We start from the raw sequence: 27,195 nt of genomic DNA, 5'->3' as shown, positions 1-27,195 counted from the left end.
CAACCCCTCCAACCTTCCTGTCTATCAGTCTGACATTTGCTTTATTCCCCATCGCACGTGTTTCGAGCTGCCCCACTTGCGCAGCGTAGGCTGAGTGGACTGTTATAATATTCCCATCAGCGACTTCTCACATGCCGCGCTCAGTGTGCTTTCTCCACACTGACACGATATCAGCCAGTATGATTATATATATATATTCAAAAGATACAAAAGACTAATTGTAACAGGATGGACCATATCTGAGATTCAGTTTCGAGAAGAACCAGTTATAAAAAGCTCTGGGAAACCATTAGCGAAAATTTTAATAAGGAAAATAATATTTATGAAGCTGCATGCGTGAACTTTCAAAGGAAACCGTGACTGACATATTCACTTGAAAGGCCACATTAAGATCACACAAATGCTACCAACTAGGAAGATGAAGGGGCTACTTCCAAGACTCATGAAGCCTCAGTATCTTTTTGAACTGACAAGAACCCCATCCTTTTTATGGTTTTTCTAGGATTTTTGTGAATTTTCTAGAACTTCAGTCTACAACTCACCTTACCACAGACTAAGAATAAAGTTTAATATGTAATGTTCGTAAACTGGGTTCATAGATTCAGATAGAGAGATTATAGAATCTGCATTTGGCTAGGATCTTTTTTCTTACTGGGAAGAGATATTCTATGGCTTAGTGGTTGCCTCACAGCAAGACGGTCCTGGGTTTGAATCCTGGCCTTGAACAGGTAGGGGCCTTGTGTGAAGTTTACATGTTCTGCCTGTGTGGCTTTACTCTAGTTTTCTCCCAAAGTCCAAAAAGATTGAAATTAGGTTGATTGGTAATGCTAAATTGCCCCTAGGTGTGAGTGTGTGGTTGTCTGTCTATATGTGTGGCCTTGTGATGGACTGGTGACCTGTCCAGGGTGTACTCCTGCCTTTCACCCATTGTGTGCTGGGATAGGCTCCAGCAGATCCCCGTGACCCTAATTAGGAATAAAGTGGGTATAGAAAATGGATGGATGTTTATATTCATCTTCAATATATAAAAACAATAGTCTCTTTATTGTATCTAATAATTTGGCTTGGTCTATAATTAAAGTCTAAGTTAATAAAACTAAGCATGTGCTTTTGTACTTTTTTTTGTTACAGATTTCCTAATTTTTGCAGAATGTGTAAAATGAGTCTCTCTCTCTCTCTCTCTCTCTCTCTTTCCCAGAGGCATAATGGGCTTCTAATGGTACCATATTCCCTCACATCATCAGTCGGTGAGCGTCGTTTGGCTGCATGGTTTCAGATAGATAGAGCTCAACGGACCGAGCAGGATCTTTATCGCTGTATCACACAATCATCCTATGGAGCCGCTGTATCCAACTTTGCTGAACTCATTGTCAGAGGTATCATCACGCTCATGCCCATACACAAGCAATGTATTATGCCACATTTTCTTCCCAGTTTGGTCATCTGCCAATTCACCGGTTTTCACCCACTCACTAGCTAACTCTCGCCTACCAGCTGAAGAGGGTACAAAAAGTGCACGCTTCCACCTAAACAAATGAAGCCAACCTTTCCAAACTGCTGCTCATGGTGCGTCACAGGGCAGAGTAACACACTTGCAGGAAAGCACTGTCTGTATGTACACGTAGATTAGCATTGCCTGACTAGCAAAGGAAAGAGAGTATTTATTTATATGCCATCTTTCCCAAGCACAGAGGATTGTGGGGGGTGGGGTTAGACACTGTGACACCAAAGCTGACCAAAAAAAAACCATTAGATATCCCATTTGTACCTTATACACTTTATATATCAGTATATCAGCACTAGACATAACTATAGAACTACAATCATTCCATACTTACACACACACACACACACACACACATTATTACTCAATTGTCATTGAATACACCCACTCTGCTCGTAAAGATATAATAACACAGAAGTGTCTTGTGTATAATAACAAAGAAGTCGCTTTGTGCTCAGATATCATAGCAAGCAATGTGTACCCAGTTATAATATTCAAAGATCTGTGACTCATTCTCTCTCTCTCTCTCTCTCTCTCTCTCTCTCTCTCAATCTCTCTAACTTTGGTCAGATGTTAGATGTTAGAATCACAATGTTGAATGCCTTGCTTCCTTTTTTTTCCCCCTTTTAATAAAACACCTCTCACAGATCTCTTATAGCTCTCCCACACCGTACACCTCCATCAGCGAAGAACATACAGTACACACTCTCTATATTCCTTATCCTCTGTGATCAGACTGATTTCCATCAGTCTATTAGTTGTTGCCTTTCCTCAGAGATCAACTCAAGTTACTGTGAAATATCACAGAGTCACACTGGTATAATGTCATGCTATTTCCCCACAGTGTATGTTATTAGAACTGCAAATCCCATTATATTCAATGATGTCCATCAGCCATGCAGTAATTAATCATCAACCATCTGCAATTAATGACTGACTCGAAGGCTGCACACATAGATTCTCATACATCCATGGTTTGCAAATGAGAATGAGAGTTATTAGACTCATCCCACCATAAGAGACCAAGAGGCTTAGCAGAACTTTCTCTATCTAGAAGTGGTCTGTTGAATATCTGGCTATCTGGTCTGTTGAAACTCTACCTATCGAGTTTAGGAGAAGTGGTGGCTTCAAAAATGGCATCTTAGGGAGTGGAAATATCTTGAATATGGTTAAGTTTGCTTTTTCTTGTTATAAATGTGAAATCTGTTACAAGATTATAATAAACCAAGGATAAGATTATTAAACTTATATATAAATAACAAAATTGATATACCAATGGATTTTAAGCTTCAAACAAACAAATAAACAACGTTTATAATAATAATAATAATAATAATAATAATAATAATATTATTATTATTTATTATTATTATTATTATTATTATTATTATTACTATGAATATTTTTAAAAGCCAACATAGCAAGTTAAATCCTGAATAAATCTTAAATATTGTTAAATGTTCCTAGATTTCCTATTAAAAGTATTCCTATTCAAAAATAATATTTAATTTCTAGAAATAAACTAACAAACTGTATCTGCTAATGGAAGGAGACTATTTCAAGCTTGTGATATTATGAATAAATAAATAAATAAATAAATAACATTGTTATTTATAAATATTTATTTATCTATCTGTCTATCTATCTATCTATCTATCTATCTATCTATCTATCTATCTATCTATCTATCTATCTATCTATCTATCTATCTATCTATCTATCTATCTATCTATTGATTAAAAGCCACCAATAGAAGGACAGCACAGGATGACAGAAACTCCTGGGATATCGACAGACTCTGTAAAGACAATGGCGCAACATAAATGCCTAAGGACAGAAAAAAATATGCTTGTTACGTGAAGCTTACATTTAGAGAACATTTCCATATAAAAGACCTTGTTTTCTTTATTATTCAAGACTGCTCTGATTAATGATGTGCACAGAATATCTACCATTAAAGGACCTTCATTGTAAAATCTGGAGAGGCCATATTGTTGCAAAGTCAGAGAGAATAGAAATGGCATGGCTATGTGTGTATCATACAGACATATGCTGGCTCAAGGATTTTATACAAAACCACAGTTCCTGCTTGTGTCCATGAGTAACCCTGGTGATTGTGTTTTCCCTTTTGATACCTGCTTACTTCCACTTCACTTATTCCAACCTCATTTGGAAGTGCATCACCAAAGCCCTTGAGCCTAATGTAAAAGGCCCATGTACCCTGTAGTATTTCTTATGAAATCAAGTCACTGGACTGATTTGAGTCACCAAGACTGGAACAGAAATAACCCGTTGGCACAAATAATCAGTCGTGCAAATGGGGCCTGATGGTCAGAGTTAAGAATCTGCCAATTTTTCAAGTGCCACTTTGTTGTGATTAAATTCTTTTGTGACTCAGCCTCTACACAGAGCATAAATAAATGTTCTGTAAATTACAAAATAAAGGTAAAGGTAAAGTAATTATTTCTAAGTACTTTAGTGTGTCATACACACACACACACACACAAACAAAAGTTGCATAATATATACAGTACATATTGTGAAAAATAGTCAAATAAGCTCTTTTGCTTCACATTTAAAGCCATGATCCAGTTCTTGTTGACTTTAAGATCTTTCTGGATACACTGTAGTCTTCTTAAATATTTTGTTTAAGAACACACTTGGTTGATCTGCTATTAGTTATGAGTTAGTTATTGCTTTATTCTGCGCTTGACGGAAATACGTAGGGTGGTGAGGAATCAAATTTTCACTCAGTTTTCCACTTGTCAATCATGCCAAGAATGTTGAATGACTGACATCTGATTTGATCGTTTTGATAGTCTTTATCTACGAGTCTAATGCGTAGAAACATGGTAATAATGGAAGTCTTGCACAAAATCATTTAGTTGTCCAAATGTTTTTCCACAGCTCAGGTTGCCCACAGACTTGCTATTAGGTATTTTGTCCTGTTGGTGCCTTTAAATTGCCTTTGTGTATGTGAAAGTATTGATGCCCTGTAATGGACTGGCATCATCATACAAGGTGTATTAAGCTCCATATCCCAAATGGAGATCCTCTTAAGGTTCCTTCCTCTTACTATCTAATGGAATTTTTCCTTGCCACAGGCTTGCTCATCAGGGATAAATACAAATAAATTTAAGTCTAATATGAATCTTAAACTTATGTCTAATATTAGTCCTGACCTATATTTCTTGTGTCCTGTAAAGCTTCATTAAGACGATGTACATTGTTAAAAGTGCTATACAAACAGGGGCGGACTTAACCAATAAGCGAGGTAAGCAGCCGCTTAGGGCCCCGGGGAATTAGGGGGCCCTGACCAATACCAAGAAGCCTATATAAATCATATAGTACTTATCACATTTCTATCATATATTGTATGGTCTGTCTATAACCATTACATCATTATTACATCTTTTCAAATGCAGCCCTTCCCCCCCATGATTCATGAATAGTGGAACGTTCCTATCGTACTGCACATGCGCGAGATTCCCATACCTGGAATCGCTTAGGGCCCCCAAATCACTAAGTCTGCCCCTGTATACAAATACAATTGAATTGAATTGAATTGAAAAGATCCACCATGATGATGACCATGATAAAACAAATCCCATTAAACAACTCAAGATGTGATCAGTGAATGTTCACATATTTGCTTCACACAACATTATTAAGCTTAGTAATCTAATTTTTTTGTAAAATACCTTGGATTATCTGTAAATAAAAAAAAATCACATTCTTTCTCTGCATTCTTACTTACTCATTTTGTGGTCAGATTCTGTCTTAAAGAAGAGGCAGGGCTTTCAAGGTAAAATGATACCGAAGGAAAAAAGCATTTGCGGATGTCAGAGTTGACTGCTCATGTCCAGTTGAATAGTGAAATACAGGAAGTGTGTCATGGCCAGATCTATAGATAATTTCTTATATGAATTGGATGTTGATTGAGCCATGAGAAAAAGCATAAGATTGACTTACTTTATTAACATGAAAACTTAAAAATCAATTGGACACCAAACATGTCTTGTCTTGTTGATGGATTAAATGATTCAGAATTAACTTCTACATTATTTTTTACTTTTTTCCTCCTTATCAAGTCCCACCCACCCCAATAGCCCCACCCCAACTGCTGCGATCAGGCCCCACCTACCTGATCATTCAGCTGAACACAAACTCCATAGTGGGCGATGGACCGGTGATTCGTCGGGAGATAGTGTACAGAGCCAGCCATTCTCCTTGGTCAGAGACTCACGGCGTCAGCTCTCTCACCTACAAAGTTTGGCACCTGGAACCAGACACTGAGTACCGTATCAGCGTTCTCCTCACCCGACCTGGAGAGGGGGGAACTGGACCACCTGGACCTCCTCTGGTCAGCAGAACTAAGTGTGCTGGTGAGTGAAACCTTCTTCTGTGCAGACGAGAACATACAGATATGCAAACAGACTAAAGACTAAGACAATATAGAATAAATGCATCACATGCGCAAAATCATTTCAATGTCAGCCAAGACCTGGCACGTGTTCTCTGCGGTGTGTTTCAGACAGTTGGCTCTGTGTTGCTTTTGTTGACGGTAAGCTGGTCCACTTTGCTCTGACCCTGCAGCTCTTTGCTTGTCCTCTGGTGCAGTCATGCATTGCGCATGCTGATTGCTTGTTGTCCTAATACTTCTGTTTGTACACGCCAATGATACTTTCTAATGAACATAGAACTGTTTCTGAATATCAGAGCAAATGATTGATCTACAGCGATCAGCCATAATATCAAACCACCTGCATGATATTGTGTAGGTCCACCTTGTAGCTCAATAAGACCTCTGAAGGTGTGCTGTGTTTTCTGTCATCAAGCAGTTAGCAACAATTCAGTAAAAGTTCTATCTGCAAGTTATAAGGTGGGGCCTCCATGGATCAGAATGGTTTGTCCAGAGATGCTCGATTGGAGGCAAAGTCAACACGTTGAACTCTTTCTCATGTTTCTCAAACCATTCCTGAACAGTTTTTGCCATTTTAGGAGCTGCTCTAGGTTTAGGGTTAGGCTTTGACCCAGTCATTTAACCCTCACAAATTGGCCCTTGTTAAAGTCAAGGTTACACTGTTGTGCAGTTGAGGGTTAAGGGCCACTTGGTGGTCCTGGGATTTTAAGTCACAACTTTCACCTCAGCAGACCACTGAGCTACCACTTCCTTTACACTTACCCATTTTTCCTACTCCCCACATTTTGAGAACTGACTTATGCCTGATCTGTGCAAATCCAGCCATCTTTTTTTTCCCCCCAACCCAGTAGCTTATTTTTCATATTTTCTGATGGTTCCTTCTGTCAGTTGTCTGTTGTTGCTGGGAAGTTGTAGCAGCGGTATCTTGCCGTGTCTAGCAGGGGTTATTAGTGAGCACTTTCTGTGATGGATGACTGAGAAGTGCTGGGAACTAATTCCCCATTCCCAATGCAATTAGCCACAAATACCTATTAGGGTAGTTATGTTTGGGGCCTATGTTGGTGTGAGAAGTAATTTAACTCTCTTACAAAATATAAAAACTGAATCAACAGAAAATTGTAACACTTCATTTTTTTTAGTGATGAGTAGCTGGAAGGATGTCAGCTGGCAGGAAGATGTTAGTTCCACAAACAAGTGTTACATTCCTGTTGGGGAATTACTACAGCAGTGGTTAATGATGCACTGTAATATATGCACTTGATGTATGTGTAGGATCCAGGCTGTGTACTTAGTCTAATTATGCATGGGCTGCTATCCAGGCTTTAGCTGAATGTGGCTGAAGTGAATGTAGTCGCAGGGCAACTATCCCCCTTTATCTATATCAAGTTTAATTCTGCACCTCAGATGTGAGAGGACCTTAAAATGACGTCCACTGGTCAGCTTTTGCTAGAGCGCTATCAGGCATGTCCCACTATACAAAGGCACCAGAACGGAACCAAGACCTGCAAGGACGATTATGTCTCACATTTGACATTGGAACATCTCAGGGTCACACAGGAGAAGCAGGAATCTGTCTCAGCGAGGTGCTACAAGTGTTTCTGGGATTGAGTACACCTTTGTCAGACTTTCAGAGTCAAGACCTTAACCAATTGAGTCCCTCAAAGTTTAAAGCCTTGGATCCCTGAGTGCATGACAAGAAGGAGTTGGGTTATAATTGTTCATAACTCAAGTCTTAAATCTGTGGCACCCACCATTAAAAGTGGAACGCACTTGAATAAATGTAAACAAAACCCGTTTAATATGAAGCTAGATATACTACACCATGATCAATATTGCACTGTAATAATTCATATATGTAAAATGTATATCTTTTCAAGTCGTGTTTTTTTTCCAATTTGGCATATTTCAAATAGAGCAGCAAAACATTAAAGCTTTAGATGATAGATTAAAAGGTCAGCGATTAATGCTTTAAACAGTGTCTATTTTTACAAACAATTTTTTTTATTTTAACGATATGTGACATTAATATGAAAACCACATGATAGATCTCAGAGCAGTTAGTCAGTCAGTGAACAATGGCGGGAAATATCTATGAGCAGTAACTCATTACTGCACTGTAATTATTCTAATTGGATATAATTATTCATAACATAAACAAGAGGGGTATGGAACGAACTGGAGCCAACATCCTGAAACCAAAGCACACTAAATTGATGTTGCGGCACGGCGGTTTTCTGTTCTGCATGCTTTCTCTGCATCCGGTTGGGTTTCCTCAGCATCCATACAGCATTCTCCAGCATAGACGTTCATCTCATCTTCAGTTTGTATTCTTCTGCAGGATGAGAATGAAGGGATGAATCCATTAGCATTAGGATCTTTAATTTAATCAACTAGAAAATGCTAATCATAATGTGATTAGTGGAATACATTAGTAGATTTATTTAATGAGCACATTTGGCATTATTATTATTTTTTTTTAAAGTACTAAACATACTAAACTATAAACTCTAAACTCTAAAGTTTGTATAAACTACAATTTTCCCAAACCCAAACATTAAAAAAAATAGGCTTTTTCTTCCCTCAAAGCCGTGACCTATTTTGCTAAGTACATCTTAAAACACTGTGCATCCAGAAGATGTCTCCATACATCATGCACTTTTTGCTTGGCAGCCACCCCCATACTGGCAACACAACCTCGATTTCAACCTATAAACTGGATCAGAGAATTTCCTGGCTTGCACAACAAATGACCCACACAATTCTCTCCACTTGCCCCTCTGACACACACTTGGCCCTGGTTTCCTTTCACTGTAGCAAGCACATAGCACACAACTGCGCTGTATCTTTCCAGACTTGACTGCAGGGTATTCTTCTGTTTGTTTTCTTTTGTTTTTGTTGAATGTTTGCCCACCGTATCTTTATAATGTCCTGAAAATAATGAAGACATTACCCTTTTTCTACCTCCATCTGCACACTACAACATCAGTGCTAATGGCACCATTTCTATGTATTTTCATGCTCTTTCCTTTGGAGATATGTTTTGAGATAACTGCTTCTCTGTAGTATGAGTTAGCATGCAGAATACAGGTGAATATAGATGGTGGTGAGACAATGAGGAGCTCGGGGTTAAAATCCATAATAAGGCGAAATACACTTGCTATTGTATATCATGCTGTGTCTCATTATCTCCTCTGTCTGGGCTTCTATTTCAGCCTTGACTGTGGCTAACTCTAACTATGAGTTTTGGTTCAGAGTTTGACAAAAACAAAACCAATGACCAAATAATGATTGCAAAATCTTACTTGCCGTTTCATTTAATTGCGGAAACGTCTGCTTCGAATTTGTACATCGCAAAACCCTTCAAGTTTTGCACAACCTTACTTGCTGTTTCATTTAATTGCGGAAACATCTGCTTCAGTTGTATGTACATCGCTTCTTGTGGGTTCTTAAAAGTGTAGATATTAGGTTAAGCATGTAGATGACACAGATGTTTCCCATTTTACTTCATCCAACTGAGGCATTTTTCAGTCATGAGACCATTTCCTCAACCAGATAAAGCTGACTTCCCAGCTACATCTTTAGGAATGGACAAAGCTTTTCAGATTTCTCCTATGAGGTGCCACTGTGGACTTTTGAACCGTAAGCTCAAGTTGGTTTCCGGACATCATTCCAGTTTCATATGGAGCTCCGGTAATCGGCCATGGAATGAACATGATGTATTCCTATGAATATATTAATTCTGATGAAGGTCATCATTTCCTCATTGCATTAAATTGGCTGCAGTTCTGGAGGCTGAGATATTTCCATTGTGCAAAAAAAAAAAAATTCCAAAGCAATTTAAGCAGCAATATTGCAAGGATGGATGACACGACTTCCAATAGAATGCCTTCAAGCAGAATCCACTGCGGCGTTATGTCATCCGTCTAGGCCTCTCATTCAGCTCATCCTGTGGCATCTCTAATCATAGTGGTTCATAATTTGCCAATAAATAACATGAGTTCCATGAGAATAAAAAACAGACACACAAATAACAAAATTCACAAAATCGTTTTAAGAACCCACAACCTCACTCACTGTTTTGTTTATTAAACTGCTTTTTTTGTTGTTGCATATTTACACATCGCACAGCATTTGTGAAGCGGCTTGGATTTCTAAAGCATTTCTCACTTTCCTCATTTTAGTCCATTTTCCATTTCCACTGGATCTCAGATAATGAGACAGCGAGACAGTTTTTCACCGACACTCCCGCTACTCCATCCTATAAATAGTCATGCAGAAATGACGTTTGTGTCATCGTGTCATGCTGTCCTGGCTTGACTGAGGTGCTGTAATAGTCAGCTGTCTTGGTGTGTGCGTGTCATACATCATAGAGCTCATCATAAATTTCCTGAAGGCTACAAAGACTCAGCCAGTTTAGTGCCTTCGTCAGCATTAAAGTAGGAAAGAACAGTACAAAATGAGTTGATTCTAATCGAAACATTAAAACTAGTTATAGTTTATTAAAGGTGACCGTTACAGCCATCAGTCGCCATTTTATTCGAGCTCATTGTGAGGTTTAGATGGTAAACGTGAATGGATAGAGGCTGATAGTAGCTCTAGGGTTGTACAATGGACTCTGCTTCAAGCCTCTTCACATTAGACCATTTGTATAGTAGCTCAGCAGCGCTGACAATGATAGTGCGCCTAAAGCTGACACATATACAGAATAATGTATTATAGTGCATTATTAATCTTTTCTGTAATAATCTCACATCACAATGCAATGCAACATCTTTCATATGTACAGCCTTTAGGCTCTGTATTCTGTTTGGCCGGATACTAACACACGCTGGAGAAATCCAACAGGAGCATATAACACTTGTTTGTACAAAAAAAAAAAAAGAGCTCAATTGATTTATTTTCTCAACAAAATGATGTCCATGCCTACTATCATGAGATGGAGACTGAGACAGATGCAGTCGCAGCTTTGATGAAAGTCGGAGTCACACAAGGCAAGATCAGGGACACAAACAGGGTCAAGTGATCAATAAACTGGGTAAACTAGGCTCGGCAAAATCGCCCTGGTCAAAACGTCCTTTTGCATTCTAATAAAACATCCTATAGGAATCTTCAAGGAGGTCTAGCGGTGAAAACACAGAAACAGTCCTATATAATGTTGTATAATCCTACTGGATATGCTCCCATTAAACCTGTTAGAAAAATCCTATTGGGCATCGTGTAAGATTTTTATCTACAAATCCTGTTTAGTTTATAGATAAGTTCTCCTGGAATTCCTGTTGGATTCTTGTAGTCCATTTGCTATACGATTCTTAAAATATTCAGAAAAGAATAAATAAATAAACAATAAATAAAAATAAATAAATAAATAAATAAATAAATGTATGAATGAATAAATATTAAATAAATATTAAATAAATATTAAATAAATAAATAAATAAATAAATAAATAAATAAATTCTCCATATTTATTACTTAAATCTCTGTATTTAGTATTTTTTCTGCTATATTTTGTTAAATTGTGTAATATTTTGTTATTTGATATATTTTTTGTTATATTTTTTAAAATACCCTAATTTGGGTATTTTAGTATTTTTATTTTATCTATTTGTGTTTGTGGATACTGCTTCTATCTATCTATCTATCTATCTATCTATCTATCTATCTATCTATCTGTCTGTCTGTCTGTCTGTCTGTCTGTCTGTCTGTCTGTCTGTCTGTCTGTCTGTCTGTCTGTCTATCTATCTGAATGAATGAATGAATGAATGAATGAATGAATGAATAAATGAATAAATAAATAAATAAATAAATAAATAAATAAATAAATAAATGCCACATAACAAATTGTATATTGTGAAATTTATTTACACATCTTACCATATGTTTTCTAGATTTTTTTTTAGACTCTTCCCTATCTGGTCAAGTTGAATTTGCTGGATTGATTTGTCTCAAGTGATATATTATTATATGATCATATAATATTACACCATATTCTGATATTCTAGGGACATGTTGGCATAAATGTTAGCATGATTTCTTCACAGCTCAGGGGATTCCTGCCTCTGCCCTCAGGCTTCAGGGGTTACTCCAGTTTTCCTCCCCCAGTCCAAATACATACATTATAACTGATCTCAAAATTGAACATAGTGTGTGAATGTGTATGTGAGAGATTGTATGTACTCAGTGTGTCCCCTGCCTTGTGCCTTGAGGTCCCTGGATTTGGTTCCCCACGACCCTTTATAGGATAAACACTACAGGACGGACGGATAGATTATGTTAGTTTTTAAAAAGTATCTTGAATAATAATTGTATGTACCCTACAAAATGATGAACAAATAGAACATGTCAAATAGAAGATGTCATTTTTTTTTGCACATATGCCTTAGCAACTTTGAAACTAATTCAAGTGGCTCTTATGATATGAAACATGATTAGATCTGATGCAAGCAGGAGCCCGTGGGCAGATATAAAGCTCGTGGAAGATAAGAGATAGCGATATTACATTTCCAATAATATTAACTATAACTGCATTAAAAGTCTCTATTAAATGTGTCCAGACACAAATGAGCTCTGTCCGCTTTGCAGATTAAACCTATTTCTACTCCGCAAGCAACACTGCACATGCAGCATGCTGCGACTGTTGCATAATACTTTTCATTTTACACCAGGCACCAGGCTGCCTCCTTTTCCATTCGATGCTTTAGTAAATCTAAATGTAAATATCTGACTGGCCATCAGATAATTAGAAATATGCATTGTACTGTGACCACATACTTCATTAATCCAAGAGATTTTCACTTCTAATCTCTGAGGCAGTTATAACCTTGACAGCAAACTTTGAATGCTGCAGAACACTACGTTAGATCAGGCCGGCAGGCTGAAATATTGATCGGACGTTTAGTACATCTGACATTATGTACAGCAGGGGATGTTTGCAGCAAGTGAAATGAAATAGAATAACCTTTATTTTATAAACCCAATCCATCCATTTGCTGTACTGCTTATCCTACAATATGATCACAAGGGAACTCAGGGTACAAGGTAGGAGAGGGGACACCCCCGACAGGGTTCCAACCAATCACAGAGCACACCCACACAAAACAGACAATTTAGAGATGCCAGATCAACCTACAATGCATGACTTTTTGAACCTTGAGGAAACGACTGAAGCTCAGTACATGCAAACTTCACCCACACATGGGACAGGGGCAGGAATCATTCTAATGTCCAGCATTCTAACAACAAAGTCCCCTGAACCTAATCCAGATTATTTAAATATTAGTCCCATTATTTATATGTGTGCAATAATGTCTAGGATAATAATAATAATAACAATAATAACAATAATAATAACAATAATAACAATAATAACAATAATAATAATAATAATAATAATAATAATAATAATAATAATAATAAGGCTTAAAACAATGAAAGTGTTCAGTCATATTGAAAAATACAAGAAGCCTCTATGAATATCTGACTTATAAATAGATGCCTGAGAAATTAAGGATAAAAAGGGCGTAGGAAGCAAGGAAGGAAAGAATGACGGTAGGAAGGATGGGAGAATGGAAGAAGAAATGAAGGAAGGAAGGAAGGAAGGAAGGAAGAAAGAAAGAAAGAAAGAAAGAAAGAAAGAAAGAAAGAAAGAAAGGAAGGAAGGAAGGAAGGAAGGAAGGAAGGAAGGAAGGAAGGAAGGAAGGAAGGGAGAATGGATGAAGGAAGGAAGACGGGAAGAAGGGAAGAAGGATGGATGGAAGGAAGGAAGGAAGGAAGGAGGGAGGGAGGGAGGGAGGAAGGAAGGAAGGAAGGAAGGAAGGAAGGAAGGAAGGAAGAAAGGAAGGAAGGAATGAATGAATGAAGGAAGGAAAGAAGGGAAGAAGGCGGGAATAAGGGAGAAAGGAGGGAATAAGGGAGGAAGGAAGGAAGGAAGGAAGGAAGGAAGGGAGGGAGGGAGGCAGGGAGGAAGGATGGAAGGAAGGAAGCGTCCCTGTAAATCAATATATTTTTTTCTTTCATCCTGTAATGAAGTCTTTCTATAGCAATGGTAGGTGGTGTTTTCCAGAATATCTGACTTATAAACAGATGCCTGAGAAATTAAGGATAAAAAGGGGATAGGATGCAAGAAAGGAAAGAATGACAGTAGGAAGGATGGGAGAATGGAAGAAGAAATGAATGAAGGAAGGAAGAAAGGAATGAAGGAAGGAAGGAAGGAAGGAAGGAAGGAAGGAAGGAAGGAAGAAAAGGAAGAAAGGAAGGAAGGAAGACGGGAAGAAGGATGGATGGAAGGAAGGAGGGAGGGAGGAAGGAAGGCAGGAAGGAAGGAAGGAAGCGAGGAAGAAAGGAAGCATCCCTGCAAATGAATATATTTTTTTCTTGAAGTCTTTCTATAGCGATGGTGAGTGGTGTTTTCCAGAATGTACAGGAAGTGTAACCCCCCCCCATATACAGGAAGTGAGAGGTCACTGATTGAACTGATGAGTATGAAACTGATTTGAAGTATATGCTGTTTCCTGCCAGACATCAAACAGAATGGACATCTACAGGAAATTAGTTTGGACCTGAATTTTTTTTTTTTTTCTAGGTGTCTTATAGCAGTCCATCAAGCCCCTACAACACTTTGCTATAATCTGTTATGAGCGGTGTCATGCGCTTGAGATGAACTCTCACTACTATACACTCAGTATGTTCACTTTGAACCACCATTCCATGCCTTCTACTATAACATCCATCTTGGGAAGTCTGTACATGCTCGCACAGGATTTGCAGCTATAGTGGAGGAAATGTTTTGATCCATTTCCTGTATAACGGCATCTTTTTTTTCCTTTTTTCGGCTTATACATCAATGTCAGCATGGCCTAAAGTGTCAATTCATCTCAGTCACTTAGAGCAGCGAAGCGTACCACAAAATCAGAATCTTCTGTCTTATATATCTGTGTAATGTCCCAGACACACACAGCACTCATGTCTTGATAGTTGTGACAAGTATGAGGAATTTTTATCCTGTTTTTTGATCCCCCACTCTCTCTGTTTCACTTGCATATATATATATATATATATATATATATATATATATATATATATATATATATATATATATATATATATATATATATATATATGTATGTATATTCATTCTAATACAAAAAGTATTGCTTACACCATGTGACATATCTGCTCTCTCTCTCTCTCGGCAGACAATAGCAGATATTTTGTGACTGAATTAATGTTGCGATTATGAAAAACTGTTCATATTCAGCGGCTAGAATCCATCATAGAAACAGTAATTTTGACAGCAGCCCTGCAAAGCCGGCTGTGTGGCAGGCTAATCATACATACACACACAAGCATTATGGGTAATTTGGCAAATGCATGTGGGGGGAAAAAAGGAGCTACTTTAAAATTCATAAAGTGACTACAAAGAGCATGTGGAAGACTGAGAGGAAGGGAATATAGTGTTATGAAATCAGTGCATGTGTTTCCATACATCAAGCCGGGGTGTGTATGAGGTTATGTGTTTTATTTTCAGTATAATGTGTACTTTTATGGTACATACCTTCTATATTGCATCATATATGCAGTGGAAAGGGTTTAGGAGTTGTGATGACGTTCTCTGAACATGATTTTGGTCAAATATATTAACAATATACATCATAAATTATCTTCTGAATATTGAACAGAAATATCTTTATTTATTTAATATTTTGAATATATTTTTATTTTTTATTTCATTTTTTTTATTTATATTTATATTTTATATATTTATATATATATATATATATATATATATATATATTACATTTTTATATATTAATTTAATATTCTTTCTTTCTTTCTTTCTCTCAACACTCAATTCTATTTCTTTCTTTCTTTCTTTCTTTCTTTCTTTCTTTCTTTCTTTCTTTCTTTTACTTTCCTTATTTCCCTCAACACTCAATTTTCTTTCTTTCTTTCTTTCTTTCTTTCTTTCTTTCTTTCTTTCTTTCTTTCTTTCTTTCTTTCTTTCTTTCTTTCTTTCTTTTTCTTTCCTTATTTCCCTCACCACACAATTTTCTTTCTTTCTTTCTTTCTTTCTTTCTTTCTTTCTTTCTTTCTTTCTTTCTTTCTTTCTTTCTTTCTTTCTTTCTTTCTTTTACTTTCCTTATTTCCCTCAACACTCAATTTTCTTTCTTTCTTTCTTTCTTTCTTTCTTTCTTTCTTTCTTTCTTTCTTTCTTTCTTTCTTTCTTTCTTTCTTTCACTTTCCTTATTTCCCTCAACACTCCATTTTCTTTCTTTCTTTCTTTCTTTCTTTCTTTCTTTCTTTCTTTCTTTCTTTCTTTCTTTCTTTCTTTCTTTCTTTCTTTCTTTCTTTCTTTTACTTTCCTTATTTCCCTCAACACTCAACTTTCTTTCTTTCTTTCTTTCTTTCTTTCTTTCTTTCTTTCTTTCTTTTACTTTCCTTATTTCCCTCAACACTCAATTTCCTTTCTTTCTTTCTTTCTTTCTTTCTTTCTTTCTTTCTTTCTTTCTTTCTTTCTTTCTTTCTTTCTTTCTTTCTTTCTCTTTCCTTATTTCCCTCAACACTCCATTTTCTTTCTTTCTTTCTTTCTTTCTTTCTTTCTTTCTTTCTTTCTTTCTTTCTTTCTTTCTTTCTTTCTTTCTTTCTTTCTTTCTTTCTTTTACTTTCCTTATTTCCCTCAACACTCAATTTTCTTTCTTTCTTTCTTTCTTTCTTTCTTTCTTTCTTTCTTTCTTTCTTTCTTTCTTTCTTTCTTTCTTTCTTTCTTTTACTTTCCTTATTTCCCTCAACACTCAATTTTCTTTCTTTCTTTCTTTCTTTCTTTCTTTCTTTCTTTCTTTCTTTCTTTCTTTCTTTCTTTCTTTCTTTCTTTCTTTCTTTCAACTGGATTAGTATGCCTGTTAGCCAAAACAACAACAAATTTTTTGTATAAACATAATTTCTTAGTAAAAAAGAAGTTACAAAGAAGTTCGCTTTGTGTCTTGAATGGAGAACAACATATCATTTCATAAAATATGTTAAAACAATATATAATCAGAGGCAAGTCAGGCTGACACACAAAGATGTTACTGAAATCTGATGACATCATCTAACTACATAGAAAAAACAAATTTTATTTATTTCAGATTTTTTAAGAATCATTTTTTAAGAATCACCTTTTATCTGTGTAGGTTTCTGGTTTCTTTGGTTTCAAAAACCTGCCAGTTTGTCGATTGCTTTAAATTGCTGTTTGGTGTGAATATTTGTGTGTGTGTGTGTGTGTGTGCATGGTGCCTTACAATAAACTGCCATCCCATCCAGAGTGTATTTCTGTCTCACACCCAAGATAATTTTCCCAAGATACACTCTGGATGATGTGCTGAATATTAGATTTTCAGTGTATTTGTGCTCGCTGTGCCCAAAACTGCTTTGGCTTTTTCTGAAATGATCTGTTTGTGTATCACTCCGCTCTTCTGTGAAACCTTTTTTTTCTTATTGCGGGAAAACTGCATAAATCAGCGGAACTGCAAGCACATGATTCTACTTTTAAACTCAGTGAAGATCCATAAGTTATTACTTTCTATGCTGGCTGTAGTCATGTTCGATGCACATGACTGAGAAGTAAGCAGGCTTTGGCTGAATGTGTGTTGTGATGTCACAACCCAAATCTATAGAAAATCTGCAGTCATTCTGAAAAGCTGGATTTGGCATCAGTATTTGAGATTGCAGGATCGTGATATTTGGAAGGGACTGGTTCATACTCTTGGGTCTTCACTTAAGGAATATCTGCACTTGTATCTGTCTTCACCTCCAATACTTTACAGTTTAAACACTTCTCTGGTATTTGTCTTTTTCATACATAAAATATTTTCAAACATATCCTATTAATTAATTAATTTATTTATTTATTTAAATAATAATAACAACAACAATAATAATAATAATAATAATAATAATAATAAGTATTATTATTATTATTATTAATATTATTATTATTATTAATAGTTTTATTTATTTATTTATTTATTTAAATAATAATAATAATAATAATAATAATACTTATATTAGTTAATTATACAACAGTTAGTTTCATTCCACCAATTTGATTTGATTGATTGATTGATTACTACAGTGCAACAACAGAATGTCAATATATATATATATATATATATATATATATATATATGTTTTTGAGTTAATTTCTGAAATCCTAGAGGGACTGAATATTCAGTAATCTGTATATGGAATGCCTATACTGTATATTATCCACCTAACAGGTCATTTTAATACTTTAGAAATGACAAACAATGTGTAGAAATTTACTACGCGATGCTATTTTTGGTTTCATCCATATCGTTTGAGAACACTCAGGCCTCTTGCTGCGTGCAGGGGTTTCTGCAAAGGAGTTTTTGATGGTCTGTCTAACACTGAGCCTCAAGATGTCCCTGCAGATGTGTGTCATTAATTAGTTTAATCAGTGTAGCATGATCTTGATCCAGCAAGCCTGCGAGGCGGTGTTCGGGCTCAAACAGTGAGACGGTACGGAAGTCACAAACCAGATCTGATTTCTTCCTTGTTTCATTCTCACAGGGACATTCGTGTTGTTGAATGCAAGTCAAGTCAAGAAGCTTTTATTGTCGTTTCCAGCACATGTAGGTGACGCAGTACATAGTGAAATGAAACAACGTTCTTCCAGGACCCTGGTGCTACCTAAACAACATATAATTAAGACAGGGCACATAGCACCGTAAAAACAAAATGGAATGTGATGTGTAAACTGTACAAACCAGGTATCTAATAACATATACGTTTGTAAACATATGTATAGCAGCATGACAGTGTGGACTGTGCAAAAATACAGTAGCAGCGGTTGAAGTAGCGCAAATAAAATGTAAACATTATATTGTGAGTCTGTGTTTGTGTGTGTGTGTGTGTGTTTGGGAGAGAGTTGATACAGTTTCAGTTCTGGATGTTGAGGAGCCTGTTGGCTTTGAGGAAAGAAGGGAGAGGTCATTGAAGTGCATTTAGATTGGATATATCATTAGATTTGAATCTGATCTACAATCAGAAAAAGAGGGAGAAAGGAAATCCAAAGCAAATAGAGGATAAGCTCGTGGTTAAACAATTGCACTTGACTGTATAGTGTACAGTACAGTTATAGAAAGCTAGGAAATGATTACTCTTTGGTGTCACTCAGATGAGCGTTTGCCGTTGGAGTCTGGTTCCTCTCAAGGTTTCTTCTCCTTGCCTCATATCGTCTCAGCGAGATTTTTCCTCACTCCTTTGGGATAAACAGCAACTGAAATTATGAATTTTTTTTTTATTGAATTTATATATTCCTGCAGAGGTGCTTTGGGAAAAGATCCATTAATAAAAGCACAATACAAAGACAATTGAATTGCATTGAAGATTTGTTTTGTACTCAGTTACTTCCATTAAAATGCCGAAATCCTTTCCTCTATCTTGTCATGTTCCTTTAAAAATCTGTGGTGAAATGAGGATAATTGGATCTCGACAAGACAAATACTCAGACAGTGTAATTACTTTCTTTTTATGATTATTATTCTTGCTTTCAAAATTTTTCCAAAATAACTATTTGCGTTGTTTCGTTTCCAGGTTTTTGTGCTTCAGACATTTTCTATTTTATTTCAAGCGATACACTTATTTTTATACACCAGATCTTTATTACAGCATTTTAACTGATCTCTCTCTCTCTCTCACACAGAACCCATGCGTCCACTCCGCGGCCTGACCGCGTCTGAGATTCAGCCTCGTCAGTTGGTGCTACAGTGGGAGCCGCTCGGCTACAACCTGACACGATGTCACACCTACTCGCTGTCTCTGTGCTACCGTTACTACACAGCGACAGGGAGCGGAGCCATCACCAATAACGCCACCGTGAGGGAGTGTTTATCAGTGGAAAAGAATATGTCGCGGTTCACGCTGCGAGACCTGCCCCCGTTCCGTCCTGTACACGTGCGGCTAGCGCTGACCAACCCAGAGGGCAAGAAAGAGAGCCGAGAGGTCACCTTCCAGACGGACGAGGACAGTGAGTACATGGTTATGTTCGCATAGCAAAAACATCATCAGGATTCCAAAAGTCTTCAGTCCATTACCCACAGCTTTGGAAACCCCCCGAAGCTGAATTTTTAATAGCGTTCTTCAAAGTGAAAGATTAAAAAAAAGGCTGATTTCATCCAACAGGATATTCGTATATATTTCTCTCGATCTTCGCTTTATCTTTATCTAATTATACCGTAAGTGTGCCACTGTACGCACGGAGCGTACTGTTTATAAAAACAGTGCAAATATTGATTCTCAAATTGTTTGGCATCAGCATAATGAAATGGCTGAGCAAACATTTAAAAATGGAAAAAGATGAAAAATTAATAAGCCACCCATCATCAATGAACTGGAATAAAGAAACTTGCTTATTTTTGCATTTTCTATTTTGTCATGTCGGACAGGTAATAAAGCACATTTTCATGCAAATAGCCAGAGATTAAACTAATCAGTAAATAAATACCTTCCACGCTGGCAGTGAATAACGCTGGAAGATTCGTTCACTATGAACGAATTCACCTTATTTATCACTTCAGAGGGTTTTTATTCCCCTCCGTCTCTTCTTCTTCTTCTTCTTCTTTTCTCCCCGGTCTCGATTTCACATTAGATTTCTTCAGCATGTCATGCGTTCATGATTAATTGTAAACAGCAGAAACATCAGAATTAATTGTGTTAATAAAGTGTGAAAACCTACAGCTTACACTGCAAAACAGAGCAAGAGTACAACTTCCCAAAAAAAAGGGGGGGGGGCAGATACTTATAATTATCATCCCATCCATCTTCAATCTTTCAGCATAATGCACCACATGGATGGCTTTCCACGCTTCAGGTATATTTTTACTGTTCAATCACATGTCAGTTCATCAGATCATGATCATCTCTTCCCATTGACTGACATCTGCTTTAGGACGATGAGGATAAGCAGCCGGCTCTGTATAAAGTTACTAATAGTTCAAAGACTAATAGTTTTTCCGTAACTCTACTTATCAAAAGCCAGAAGAAAAGGAATGTGTGCTATGTTTTGTTGTGGCTGTGTTAAGCACAGAATCTCTTTATCATGTTACACTCCACAGTGGTGGTTAATGGTGCATATGGAAGTAGGGACTCAGGGCTTTAAGAATTTGTAGCATTTTTGTTTTTACCTAGCCTACTAGGGGAAATCTTCAAAAAATATATATTCTACAATTATATTAATATATAAAATATTTATATATTTTAGAATTATATTTTTATTTACTTAGTATTTTTGAATATATTTTTTATTTTAATGTTTTTGTTACAATTTGCAGTTTTCATATATTAATTTAGTATTTCTTTCTAATATCCCTTCCTTCCTTCCTTCCATCCTTCTTCCCGTCTTCCTTCCTTCATCCATTCTCCCTTCCTTCCGTCCTTCCTTCCTTCCTTCTTCCTTCCTTCCTTCATCCATTCTCCCTTCCTTCCTTCCTTCTTCCCTTCTTCCCGTCTTCCTTCATCCATTCTCCCTTCCTTCCTTCCTTCCTTCCTTCCTTCCTTCCTACCTTCCTTCTTCCCTTCTTCCTTCCTTCATCCATTCTCCCTTCCTTCCTTCCTTCCTTCCATCCAACCTTCTTCCCTTCTTCCCGTCTTCCTTCTTTCATCCATTCTCCCTTCCTTCCTTCCTTCCTTCCTTCCTTCCTTCCTTCCTTCCTTCCTTCCTTCCTTCCTTCCTTCCTTCTTCCCTTCTTCCCGTCTTCCTTCTTTCATCCATTCTCCCTTCCTTCCTTCCTTCTTCCCTTCTTCCCGTCTTCCTTCCTTTATCCATTCTCCCTTCCTTCCTTCCTTCCTTCCTTCCTTCCTTCCACACATGTGAGATGCTCCAAGAGCTTCTTCATAAGCATCTAATATATAAAGGTGCTAACTTCAACCCCTAAAATTCTGTGTATGTTTATCCCAACAGAGGCAAAAACATCTCACAGTCTTCTCAGTTTAATATCAGACTTGCATCCATAAAATAATTCATTTGTTTATACTGAAACACCAGTGCCCTGCTAAAAAGGATTAAATGGACTTAAAATTGTTGTTGTTGTATTTTCCTGCACATTCATTCATTTATACATGCAGATGCTCAATAGCTTTATAGATTATTCTGCAAGAGGATTTCTACTGTGTTCATTCTAGCAAGCGATCGGTCGAACATGCCGCTTGTAGTTAATCTGTCGCAGGTGTGTATCGAACCGCTGCTGTTGTCGCACTATTGCTTTTTTTGTTTTTATTTATTTCATTGAGAAATGATGGTAGCTATACTGTCTGTAGCATCTTAAAAAACTGTTTAAACACAAATTATGTTATTTGCTAGGCTCCAGACTAGTTCTGAGAAAAGAACGGTAACTGTTCTAGCTGCTTACACTCACTGGAGGCAACAATCATCACTGCTGCTTCCTTCCTAGCTATATTTTTGAAATTTATTTTGTCATATAAAAACAAGGATATGTGATTTTTTCATACCATCCAACTGGGAGATGAGGTGGGGCTTCCAGATAGTAGGTCTGTCAATCATTCCAGATTAATATGCCGATCTCCTGTTTTATTACTAAGGTCTTTTAGCATGTTTTTGAGTGATAACTCCTGGCAGCACAGTCTGTTGTTCTAAGTATGTAAATATTGGCATGTCTGGAATTATAATACAATCAGAGTAAACATCATAGGATATAGTGGCTGTGTAAAAATATGCAGAGGCAAGTCTAGTGTGAATTGCATGCTTTGGCTTGTACACCAGAACTGTACATTATAGTCAAGGTCATTTGGGCAGAATGTATCTTAATTGAGCCTGAAACCAGGCAGAAAAGCATTACTAAATCTGGTCCTCAGGGTCTACAGTTAGTGGAAGAAATGGAGTTTCAGAATATATGTAGGAGCTTATTCCCAGAATCTGCATAAAGGCAAATTGGCAATTGAAAAGGCCATATAAGCGCTTGATTTCATGCCGGTCAGACCGCTCTTGAATCATTTTAGCGGTACGTATAGGGCTGTTTTCATCCTGGATTGTAATGGCATCATCAAGAAAGAGTGTTTTCACCACTAGATGCACCTGTTTCTCTAAACCCATCTTACATCTGCTAGCTGTTTGTTGGCTGTTATCGGTATCGGCATGTTCAGCTGATATAGAATGTGCTTTTTTTTTGTACCTGTCTGTATCCTACCTGAAAATGTTCAAGATTGGGATCATGGGAAATTGGATTTTAGAGAAGGTACATGTGTGGGGTTTCATTTCACAGTTCCCACTGCTGCTGTTTCCAAGGATGCCATTGGCATGCAGAGATATGAAGCATCCCACATAGCATTAGCATCTACCATTAGGACCATGAGACAGATATCATCTACAAACTTTTCGAATTTTTTTTCTTTTTCCATTTTGCAGTAGCTGTTGAGATACCTGGGGAAAATAGATGCACTGATAGTTTGTCTCTTTTTTGGTTTTAAGCCATTTCCATATAGACGAGCAGTTTTTAGCGGTTCCAGTTTGTCCTGAAGTTTCCACTTGGCATACTTTGCTGTACAGATGTCCCATTTGTAATTTCCTCCATCACTACTGATTTGGCTGACTTTTGTGGTACAGAGAAAAGCTTTGCTTTTTGATTCTTGCATGCCTTTTTAATCCCTTCCTGATGCTTATTACATCCAAGCACAGTTGTAGGGTTATAGTATTGTATTTTATTTTGTATGCTTGGATATCTGGAGGTCCAAGAACAGGGTCTTTCAGCCTTGCCTCACCTCAGCTTTTGACAAATTTAACCCATGCAGAAATTTGTTGCTTTTCTGCATCACTTGTCTATTGCTAGCTAAGTTGAACATGCATTGGTAGATTTAAACATAAACATTTCCCATTTACTTTGACAGAAATCGACAGTTCCCAGAGAGTCCTGCCAAGCACTTGTGAGATGTTGAGGAGGGGGCGGGGCTTCCAGACTGTCCAATCTGTCAATCATTCCAGATTGATATGTTGATCTTCAGTGATATTTGGGTGAAATACGACCAGTGTAAATGTCAAATGTCAAAAGGCAAATGTAATCCATGCTTCTGTACCACAAGGGGCACAATGTGATCACATCACCATTTTTATTTTACATGCATCAACGGCCTATAACACACCCCTCCCTCCATCACTGACTAACACAAAGAATGGACTTCATCATGTGTCTCCACAATGCCTCCATGCTTGACCAATCCAAACCACATTCTATCACATAAACTGTTTTTCTATTACACATACAGTCACATTTCTTCTACATGGAAAGGTAATGTATCTCTGAGATTGTATATTGTCACTTGAATCCTTCATGTCAGTCATTTTTACAACAGTGTGTTCCAGTGTGTGGATAATAATAACCCCAGGGAATATACTGTAGAATTGATATATTGCTAAAGATTATGTTATGTTCTTTGGGAAGAGAGGTTTCTTCAATCTGGAGACCCTCAAGGAAGTTTTTTTTTTCATCTTCTACCACTGACACCAAACTGAACCCACAGTATTGACTAGATGATATAGACAATATTTTATAATGATTGTCAATATAAAAAAATCAACGAAATATCGATAAAGTGCAAATTGCACTGCCACAATAAGAACTAATAAATACAGGTAAAAAAATAATCCGTTTGCATTAAAGATATGAGGTGAACATAGGACACATGGAGTGTTTAGTGTCACGACCATTGTCTTTTCCTTCACTTTATCTGAGAGGCTCAAACCTGTTCCAGCGTAACAATGCCTCTGTACACAATGCGAGCTTCATGAAGATATGGTTTGAGAAGGTAGCATTAGAAGAACTCAAATGTTCAGAGCCCTAACAGAGCCCTAACTTTTGACACAACCCCACTGAACACCATTGGGATGAACTGGAACACAGACTGAACCCCAGACCTCCTCACTCTTACAACATCAGTGTCTAATCTCACTAATGCTCTTGTAGCTGAATGAACAGAAATCCCCACAGCTACAATCCAACATCCAGTGGAAATCCTTCCCAGAAGAGTAGAGCTTATTCTAACAACAACAAAGGGGAAGAGATCAACCTAAATAGGATGGAAGCCTACATGCAACCTGTAGCTATCAAATAGAAGATGTTGAAACTGTCCAAACCAAAGCTTATGATCTATCTTGAATGCTTGGGATCTATCTTTGTTTCAAGGCTTTTCAGTTTATTGTTTCTATGACAAGATAAGATAACTAAAAAATTTTGGGATGTTTTTGGTTTGGACCCTTGATGGGTTGCATGCTAGTTGCATGGTAGTCTGTGCTGGGTTTCTGATGTTCTCCCTGTGTCTGTGAGGGTTTCCTCCAGGTTCTCTGGCTTCCTTAGATCTCCCAAAAGCATGCTTTTGGGTGGATTGGATTGTTGATGCTAATTTGTCCCTAGTCAAATGGTCATGTGTGGGTGGTGCCAGGAGCAAAGGAGGATAAACCGGCCATGCTGTGAGCATCTGTGAGCTCATGTGTGCATGAGAGGTTGGCTAGTGTGTTCCTCTGAGTGTGCTAGGCTGCCTTGTGACGTACAATGTGCAGCAGTTTGAAAAGATGCGGTTGGTTAACATCCTGTGTCTCAGAGGAAGCAGGAACCTCCCCGGTTGGTATCTTTCTTACTCACCATTAGCTTCATTTTCAGTGGAAAACCAGAATATCCGATTCTGCTTCGCAAGTAATATTATAATTTACATTACATCTAGATATAGTTGGATGTTTAATAGTTGGAAGACTAGGCTCAAAATCATTCGAGTTGTTTGTTTGTTTGTTTGTTTGTTTTTTTACACATTACAGAAAGCCTGTAATCTGTCCCATCTGGTGGCTCTATTTGTGCTGAGCCCTGATCATACTTACTGTGGCGATTACTCACAGTTTGCCTTTGCCAGGAGCCCTGAGCCTGCCTTAAGCAAAATTGTAGTTAGACTCTTATACACATCAGTATAAGAATAAACACACAAACAGAGACAGAAGGTCTGACAGCAGCATATTTGATGGTTTATGTGTATATTTTGTCTTTAACTTTCTACTTATTTGTCTCATATCAACCTCCTCCTGGTGTTTTTTCCCCATGTTGGTGTCTATAGAGGTTTTTTAGTGCTATGTGTGTGACAGTTTTCACAGCGTTGCTTCCTCTGCTGTCTTTATTCTGGTCTGGAGGAATTCCTGTCTGTTTGTCATTTTAATTACACACTTTTTTACCCAGCATGGTTTATTTTCTCTGTAGCTCTTGGAGATCTGCTAAAGGCAAAATTGTCATTAAATTCTATTTGTTTGTTTGTTTATTTAATTTGGTGGTCAGTAGGGGTGCAGAATCCCTCTTTCTTTTCTAATTCCTTTCTCTACCTGTCTACTTCTTTATTTTTGCTGGACCCCGCTATTCCGAGACATGCGGTTTTATCTTTCTATGGACTCTTTCTTCTCTTTTGACTTTTTACAGTCCCAGGAGGTATTGCACCAGAATCTCTGACCCTAACCCCGCTAGACGATATGATCTTTCTGAAGTGGGAGGAGCCTGTGGAACCTAACGGTCTGATCACGCAGTATGAGGTAAAAAATTATTTTGATTATTCAAATTATCTAAGCCTTGGTGTACAGGATTCGACTGATCATGTGCCTTAGACTATTCTAAATTCTATACACTAGCTAAAATATCTTTCTGTCTAACAATTATAGTAGATTGTTCTTGGACACGAGCGCAAGTCGATGTAATTGGTCTGAATAATGCTTGTGTCATTATGTTTGTTGACGTTTGCTCTTGATGTCACTCTGAGCATTCCTCTTGTTCATATACAGTGTGTTTATAAAGGTGGACGTCAAGGTGACTGGACTTCACATCAATTTAAAAATATGCCTTCACTTGTACCTCTCATCCAACAGCTTCATTAGTTTTACTGCTTAAAGGGAAATTTCTGTATTCTGAGCTAAAAAAAAAGATTTTTGCTGAGAAAATATATTTGCATCAGCTTATGTTTATTGTGGTTAATAAATATTTATGTATTTCACAATCCATATTACAGTAATAGTAGGTTTTGGAAAGTGTTTAGACTCCTTCAGGGCCAGTCATTGATTTCAAATGACACATAAAAGCTGTTTAATTATTTAGCAACTTTACATTTTATAGTTATTTCTAGATTATGTCCCTTTTGTAAGCAGAAAAGATCTTTTATATACAGTGAGGGAAAAAATGATTTGATCCCCTGCTGATTTTGTACGTTTGCCCACTGACAAAGAAATGATCAGTCTGTA

The 27,195-nt window shown here is 37.2% G+C and overlaps 1 protein-coding gene across 5 annotated transcripts in view; it reads left to right on the top strand.

Moving 5' to 3' along the window:
• Window positions 1-27,195, top strand: part of ptprua (protein tyrosine phosphatase receptor type Ua) — a 264,933-nt gene that overhangs the window by 162,733 nt on the left and 75,005 nt on the right. For all 5 annotated transcript variants that reach the window (XM_058404915.1, XM_058404911.1, XM_058404913.1 and 2 more), the window contains exons 6-9: window positions 1,199-1,376; window positions 5,596-5,889; window positions 19,630-19,953; window positions 26,387-26,496. In XM_058404915.1, the coding sequence (XP_058260898.1) occupies window positions 1,199-1,376; window positions 5,596-5,889; window positions 19,630-19,953; window positions 26,387-26,496 (906 nt within the window). The remainder of the gene's footprint in view (window positions 1-1,198; window positions 1,377-5,595; window positions 5,890-19,629; window positions 19,954-26,386; window positions 26,497-27,195) is intronic.

The sequence above is a fragment of the Hemibagrus wyckioides genome, linkage group LG12, assembly GCF_019097595.1.
Source record: "Hemibagrus wyckioides isolate EC202008001 linkage group LG12, SWU_Hwy_1.0, whole genome shotgun sequence".
In the NCBI taxonomy this organism is placed as follows: Eukaryota; Metazoa; Chordata; class Actinopteri; order Siluriformes; family Bagridae; genus Hemibagrus; species Hemibagrus wyckioides.
This window is presented reverse-complemented; position numbering and strand designations above follow the sequence as displayed.